Source organism: Phragmites australis, chromosome 2 (assembly GCF_958298935.1).
Source record: "Phragmites australis chromosome 2, lpPhrAust1.1, whole genome shotgun sequence".
Taxonomy (NCBI): domain Eukaryota; kingdom Viridiplantae; phylum Streptophyta; class Magnoliopsida; order Poales; family Poaceae; genus Phragmites; species Phragmites australis.
The window spans coordinates 5,444,186-5,452,267 of NC_084922.1; the positions used below are offsets into that span (position 1 = coordinate 5,444,186).

At 43.0% G+C, this 8,082-nt stretch overlaps 1 protein-coding gene across 1 annotated transcript; it reads right to left on the minus strand.

Moving 5' to 3' along the window:
• Positions 1–3,414: 3,414 nt before the first annotated feature.
• On the minus strand, positions 3,415–4,755 carry LOC133909785 (zinc finger protein GIS3-like). Its single transcript, XM_062352341.1, has one exon. It carries the CDS (start codon positions 4,496–4,498, stop codon positions 3,698–3,700), a length of 801 nt encoding a protein of 266 aa, XP_062208325.1. The 5' UTR covers positions 4,499–4,755; the 3' UTR covers positions 3,415–3,697.
• Positions 4,756–8,082: the final 3,327 nt, after the last annotated feature.

Sequence of the window (8,082 nt, forward strand, 5' to 3'; positions counted from 1 at the left end):
AAATTATAGACTTATTATGAAATAAAGATAATCCAATGCACATTTCATGCATGCAAGTATTTTTATCATGTTGGCGACAGTAATACAAACTCAACAAAATATACCCTAGAAACTAGTTTTAGGGTAAATTTATTGGATGTAGTGAATGATGGATGGATGTAGTAGCAAATTTTAGTCTTGAAATGCCAAAAATATACCCTAGAAATGGTATATTAGAGTCGCAAATGTCAGCTCCTTGTGTGGAAATTTTTTGGTAGATGACCTGGTGCAATGCAAGGGATGAGTTGTGCTAGTGAATGCCCTTGCATTCCTTGCACGGTATTGTCTGTTGTAATAGACATCTCTTGGGTTGTTGTTGCTTTTATTTATTATATGAGTTGGTCTGAAGATGCCATTATTCTCTGTCTGGACGATTATCTTCAAATTTGAATTATTCAAGATTTGTATGGGTCAGTTTTAGCTAGTGTAATATGAGGATTTCAATTGTCAATGTGTTCACTACTATTTGTTATGCCATAGAATAGTATAGGTTGTGTAGAGTATGGACTATGAAGCTATATAGTTTTCTAACACATGCATATGTGTTTTTCTATGTTTTATTCAATGTTGCTATTGATGTTGTTTCATGTGTCAAGGCAGGGTAAACAATGACTTTTTGTTGGTAAATTCATTCTATCAAACTAAAAAGCGTTTAATGAAAATTATCTAGTTGTATATAAAATGTTCATATATATATATGGTATGATTCGACCTTCTGGTTTGAATAAAAATACTCGTTTGTACTAATGCTGCTTGAATGTTCCTTTTTTGCATACATACCTTATGCATTAGTATAATTAGTTTAATGTGTTGCTTTTTGCATACATATACCTTATGTATTAGTAAAAAATATGATGCTTGTACAGGTGTACAGTTAGGGTCATACATCATTTTGTCACTTCATTATTGTTGCATTAAATTTGGACAAAAAACAAAATAAGCACTGGACTTGACATGTCCAATTCTTGGAGTGTCGACTTTGGCATAATTGTGGAAAAACAAAGAAATCTAATTAGCTTGGCTTTATACTTTGATGAGTGAAACATGTGTATGGTTCTTGTCTGGTAGAAAAATGGGATTTAGTCTCTATTCTTATGAAGCTAGTGCCCTCTTTTGAATGAAGAGGAAATTTCTAGTATTGCCACCATTTAATATTAAGCATAATCATGCTGTTCCAATTTGAGTTGTAGATTTGAAATATCACAGTTTATCGATACTACAATTTTTTTCAGTTCTGGTGAAAACAAGGAGGGCAACTCGGACATGGGAGGGCAGCCGAAGAGTATTGTTGCCTTGGTTTCAAGAAAAGAGAGGCGGGGAGTGAATGTTTTAATACTCCAAAAATATCATGCCTTGGTTTCTAGCTTGTTATTTGATATATATCTAGATTTGGGACATGTTCTCTACGGTTAATGAAAAATGTCTATCCATTGCCGACATTTGAGATGGTTATGTTTTGAAGTGTGCTTTTCATATAACTTTTGATAATCAAATGCTTGATAGATGGTTTGAATTGTTTGCTATTGCTTCTATTATTTTCCTGAGTGAGGAAACTGATTCTTTGATCTGGCAATGTGACAATGAAGTAACAATTATACTTCCATACTTCACTCAATTCAGTCACGCATAGCTCATTTAGCTTCATATGAAATAATGAATCGAAGTTTCTTTTGTCAAAGCCGAAATATATCGGCCATTCACCTTGCGCTCTCCTAAGCACTGGCTATTAGCGGCAACGGTCAAAATTTGAAAATAGGTATGGTATTAGCAGTAACCACCAGATTTTAAAAAGGACGGGAAACACCTCTCGGTGTTGGTTGGTATTACCAACCGACATTGATAATGATTTTCAGTACGCATTTTATACTCAGCACTAATAGTCAGTGACTATCAATATTAATTAATCAATGGCGGTTCAAATTCTGTCACTGATAGCGATTTAAACTGCCACTAACGAGGGTTTCTACTGTAGTGAGTTTAGATAATTATAAATTTGTAACACATTGTAAATAATATATCTAGCGCATTTACTGATTACAAATATATCACTAAATCTCATATTCCACTAGATTTTTATAGGAGTTTTTAACGGTATATTATCATTATGTTTCTTCTTATATTTTTTCCATAGAGTATTTGGAGGAGTCTACAATTTGATTTATACGGATCACAATATTGATACGGGGAATGTTATGAACAAAAATGATCAATAACCGCCGATGGCTCTTGGACATGTCCGTTGAGGAAGATGCGTCTTCCCAGCTAAAACAAATCTATTCAATTTGTATATATCCAGACTCGATGAATGATGTAACCGAGTTGTATTCTGTCGGGTTCAATGTCTTCTAAAAAGCTATATTCAACACAATTCATCCTGTGTCTCGTGGTGTTGACACGTAAGTCTACAACAGTGCATGGCCGAAGTCGGACTGTCGGAGTAGTGCGCTGTGCCCCTTCGATCTCTCCGAGCCAAGTACACGGGACACAGTGCCGCATGCTTTTTTGGACCCAAGTTGCACCAGATCGGAGCGACATCTCTTTTCGTATACATCGATCACCTTTGGTGCGCTCGTTTCGAAACCTACACTAGCGGTGCTGCGTCCAATCACACGCGCCCACGGCAACTTGCCATAATCCCTGCATGTGTTGCACAGTACAAGCTCACGATGCCAGTTACACTCCAGGAGTAAGTATAACATGTTCCTACAACTCTTTTTTAACCAGGAGATCTAATCGCTAAGATCACTTCACTTGTATGATAGCTCATTTATTAATTAAAGGGATGAAAACGCCAGGTTATAATGGAGTTGTACAGATGGTTTGTATGTGAAGCATTTCCCATGCTTCAGTTATACAAATGGGTTATATGTGAAGTATCTCCCATACTCCAGTAAGCCGTATGAGTGTTGTGAGTGATCAATCGGCTAATCTAGGAGTAACTATCAGTACAAAAGTGGCTATGCAGTAGTTAATTGTAAAGGAGGAATGGTAGAGAGGCGTGATCGTGTTTAGTGTACCATGCGTTGATGCAAGTTGAGAGAGGGGATGACTAATTTATTTGTTGAAGAAAAAAAGATAAAAGGGACAAATTAAAGTCCAATTAAGGTGAGCTCACCCGAGTTGGATCTCTTGGTATCGCACGTCTCCGTCTAGCCTGAAAGAAACCTTCAGGTAAGAGGTCTGGTTCTTAGAAAAAAAAAAGTCCAATTAAGGTTGCATAAGAGGAAAATGACTCACGGAGCACTAACCACGGAGAGGTTTATGCATGTTTAATTCCATCACATCCTCAGAAATCCAATTCAAACACGGATTCGCTGATTTGATTTAGTAGCTGGATTAAATAATACGGCAACCAAAAAATGGCAGAGATGGATGGATCGGACAAAAATTTACAAGGCGTGCGTGACCATCGCAGATCATGCATATCAAGAACCCGAACGTTACAGGTTTGGCTTACATGCAGCTAGCTCTCCAAATCCCAGCAACTAAAAATAAGTACTTAATTACTAGCGCTAATTACCTAGCCAGGTATCGATCTTAGTACAGACTTGAGTAGTAGTACTAGTAGGTGATTAATTCTTTTTTACCAAAGCAACAGTAGATAGCTCGGGCGCGCGATCGTGCGTGTGGACGACGACGGCGTAGGCGAGCCAAGTCCTCACAAGCCGGCGGGTGCAAGGCTCAGCTGGAGATCCAGCCCCAGCGCGTCCTCCGGCCCGGGGACGACCGGCTCAGCCACCACCTTCCCGGGGCCTGCCATGCCGGGGTATCTCGCCAGGGTGGCCGCTGGGCTCGCGTGGACCCTCCGGCCACTGTGGTCGTCGGTCACGTAAGGCGCCGAGGCAGCGGCGGAGGGCGCCGGAGTGTACGAAAACACGGCCGGCGAGGCGGTCACGGCGGCCGGGGCGCCGGCGCGGGACGGGAAGACGCAGCCGTGGGAGACGTGGAACTGCTGCCCCTGCGGCCCACCGGCCACGGCGGCGGCGCGCGGGGAGAAGTAGACCCAGCTCGTGGGCCCCGCGTCGCCGCCGCCGCCGAGGAGGTGCGGCGGCGGCGCGAAGGCGGACATCATCGGGTTGGCGCGCGGGTAGAGCGCGGCGGACCCGCCCGCGACCCGGCCGGCGGCCGCGGCCGCTGCCTGCAGCTGTGCGCGCTTGAGCTGCTGCCGCTCCTTCTTGTGCGCGTTCTGGTGACCGCCCAGCGCCTGCGAGTTGGCGAACTCGCGGCAGCAGTACTGGCACTCGTACCTCCGCCCGTCGGCGGCCGCGGTGGCCGTCGTCGTGGTGGTAGACGAAGAAGAAGAGTCCGACCCGCCGCCTCCACCACCACCACCGTTACCGCGCGCCGGCGTCTCCTCCAGCTCGGCCTCCGTCTCCGTCTCCGTCTCCGGCCCCGGCTCATGCTCCTCCTCGGAGACGTGGAAGCCGAAGAGCTTTAGCCTGGGACTTGTCATGTTCATAACTGCTTAGTATAACTGGTACTTACTACAGGAGGAAGGAGAGGGAGAGGTAAGTGGAAGTGGTTGCTGTCAAAGTTGAGATGCATGGGTTGGACGGAGCTGTCAGGTGAGAAGGTGCAGTATATATAAGACCTGGAGCCTGGACCTGGAGGCACAGCCGAGCGGATATATCAGCTGGATCATTTGAATATTTGCATGTACAGAGCCTCCGACTATTATACTATCCCTTGTTGTGGCTCTGTAATCGATACGTACACCCACGCGCACAGAGAGAGATGGTAGCTAAGAAGAGAGAGAGAGATGGTAGCTGCGAAGAACAGGAGAAGCAAGCAATTCATGAGTCACAAAAGACAGCGCCGTGGTCTAGATTGAGCTTGTCCCGGGTCCATGTTGCCGTATTCTATGGAACGTTGCCACCTCGTTGGTTTCTTACGATCGACACACGCATCATCGAATTTAAGAAATTTTCTATTACTACTTAATAACCTAGCTAAGTGAACTAGACTACTAGTATACTAGAGCCAACTAATCAAGTGGCAACTAATACGTACTAGGGGCGCACTTGTTTAGTCTAGTCTAGTCGGTCTGATTAAAGGATGCCGCAGGATGCTTGATCAATTAATCAATTATGTTGTGCCTAGTCTAGTCTAGTCGTGGTGTTGTGTAGAGATGAGGCAAAGGATTACAATAATAGAGGCTCCTTTGTGTGTATTATAGCTTCTTTTTTTAAGAACACGGTGAGCCGGAGATCGAGCCGGTTATATATTAAAAAGAAAAGAATAGTTGAATCAGTTTATAAGGAAAATTAGGTTAAAAACCTTAACAGATGTATAATTTTATAGAGAAAAATCGGCACAAAGACCCTATGACGATAATACGATCTCGGCTCAACAGACGACGCTCATGTCAGAAGGCACATTCAGATAACAGACATGACTAACCCAACTCAACTCGCACGGTAACCAACCGGACAACAGACATACTCACAAACTCAGTCGGCGAAGCCTTGCTTCTATGCCACATCTCTCTACCCTCACACAAGCTTGGTCGGCGGAGCCCAGCTCCCACATCGCACCTCTCTGCCTCCTCACAAACTCGACTGACGGAGCCCTGCTCCCACGTCGCATCTTTCTATCGTGCAAGCTGGCAACGTGTTGCTTCGAAGGAGCATGTATTGGACCAAGCCGCTGTCGAGAAGCGCCAAAAAAGAATGAAGAGTCACCGTGAACCGAGGACGTAGAGGTCAACCTATAAAAGAAACATATAGACATCGAAAAACGCAGTGGACATCTAAGGCGATGCCTTCAGAAATAGAGTGATGATAACGCCGCTATCGCTCAACCGGAGAGCCGGTCAGGATTTACCTAAAGGAGTCACGAGGAAGGAGAAATCGCCCTAATAACACCTTTAGGAAGGAGATGAAGCCTAAGAATGTTAAGTATCATCAGCACCGGCACACCACCAATCGAGGCATTCGCCCGTGCCTCCACAGCTCCAAGAACCGTGCAAGAAAACAGCAGACAGGCAAGACCACGGCGGACGACCCAGCAGGCGGCCAACACCCGACAGAGCAGCAGACCCGGCAGCGCGGCACACGACGAACGCAGCAAGCGAGCGCAGCACCCAGCAGGACAAACAAGCCACCACGCCGCCAAGTGCGCCCGCCTCCACATCGAACTGCAAGTCCTCCAGCATCCCCCCACCCCCCCCCCACCCCCCGGGGGCAAGCCGCACAGGAAAGGGGCTTGATCAGCATGAAGAAAGAGGTGAGGGTGGACCACATGCAAGCATGTGCAGGAGCTAAGTGGCACCCACGCTTACGTAGCTTGTTCGCGATTAGCTTATTTTGTAGCAAAAATTAAAGTTGCAAAGCTCATGTGGGAGTTGCAGTAGTACATGACACTACAAAATTCTGCCTTTAGTAATATACACAAAAGGGGTATGTACGTATTGTGTCCAAAAGAGTATGTTGGGATGTATCCGTGTGTACGTAATGTGCTCATTTTTGTTCTGTTGTGTGGCTACCCTCTATCATGATGATGGAGATGACATCGGCAAAGAATCGCTTTTGAGTCCCATCACTATAACCATTATTATGTTCTTGCAAAATTGTTATATACTTCTGGAAGAAAAAAAACTAGACCATAATATTTTTCCGACAAAATAGAATGTACCTGCACACGCCTACTCAATTCTTGCACTAATTGAATAATAATTTGCATTTATATGTATATATGTACGGCGAAAGTTCATGTACAATTAGACTGAAGGAATCCATGCGTACCACTGTCAGTGGAAAGAGTTGTATGGTCAATCGATAATAGCGGCTTAGTGCTCAGTTGATGATTCCAATCATGATAGAATATCTTTGGAGATATCATATATAAGACACAGAATAAGAGTTCCTCTTTCACATATACTACTATAATGATGCATCTAATAACACAAAAAATCCAAAGACTACTCAGAAGTCCAATGCGAAGTCAAGCCGGCTATGCAGTTCCTCGAGCGCCTAACCGACCAACACTATTTCAAAAAAAAAAAAGATTTAGCCGAAACAAAAAACAAACAAACGAAAAGGCTTACTAAGACTGCAACAAGCGCAAATCCTAATGCCTAATGACCAACAACGTTTAGCGGCTTAATTAGTAAGAATACTATGATCTTTTGTTACAGTCTTTCTTTACCTTACACAACCATGGATGAACACCCACGGGTGTCATGGCTCCCAAGGCACGATGATGTAAGATTAGGCTGATTGGCGTGCCTACGCTGCGTCTATTTTTTTTTCACAGAGTATGATAAAAGAAGAATAAAAATTTGGATTTACTATTTTTGACATCTCAATATGAATTTATCAATATTTAACACATTTATTTAATTATGAGAAAAACAGTTGTACTTTCATGCATGCACATAATTTTAACATATAGAGTAATACGGATCTAACTAAATTTGTTTCATATTTTTTTAATTTTAGATATTTTCCTATATATTTTAGATTATTTCAGCCGATTTATCAATATAACTATTATTCCTTTCGCTATCTTTTTGGAATTTCGAAAAAATTATGTGTGTATATATATATATATATACATATATACACACACATACATACATATATACATATACATAAAACTCACCTGAACAGTAGCTACAGTAACTTACCTCACAGTTGCTTCAATCCTTGACCCTTCAATATATCTAATAGGTTAGATAGATTTTTTATAGAAAAAATATGTTAACAGTTGTTACCTTTACCCTTCCGCACAGGTAGAGCCTCACCGTGTTAATCATTTCCTTTTGTACTCGAACATCCCCCCCCCCCACCCCACACAAAAAAAAATGTTAACTATTATCACTGTCATTTCCATTATTTCCGCATTTTATGTCCCGGGGGGGGGGGGGGGGGGGGATGTACAGTGACACGCAACATCTCTTCTATCACAATGTCGAAGGAAAAAGTAGCAATTTTTTTATGTAATTCTTTTCCAAATATTTTGGATGCATCTTTCCTGTCAGTCTCAAATTTAAGCTCGACATAAAACGCAAGGCAAAAGAAATAGCTAAAGTACGAAGAAATG

Bases quoted from the DNA above. Each gene is read 5' to 3' on its own strand.
- LOC133909785 (XM_062352341.1), bottom strand. From the start codon at position 4,498: ATGAACATGACAAGTCCCAGGCTAAAGCTCTTCGGCTTCCACGTCTCC.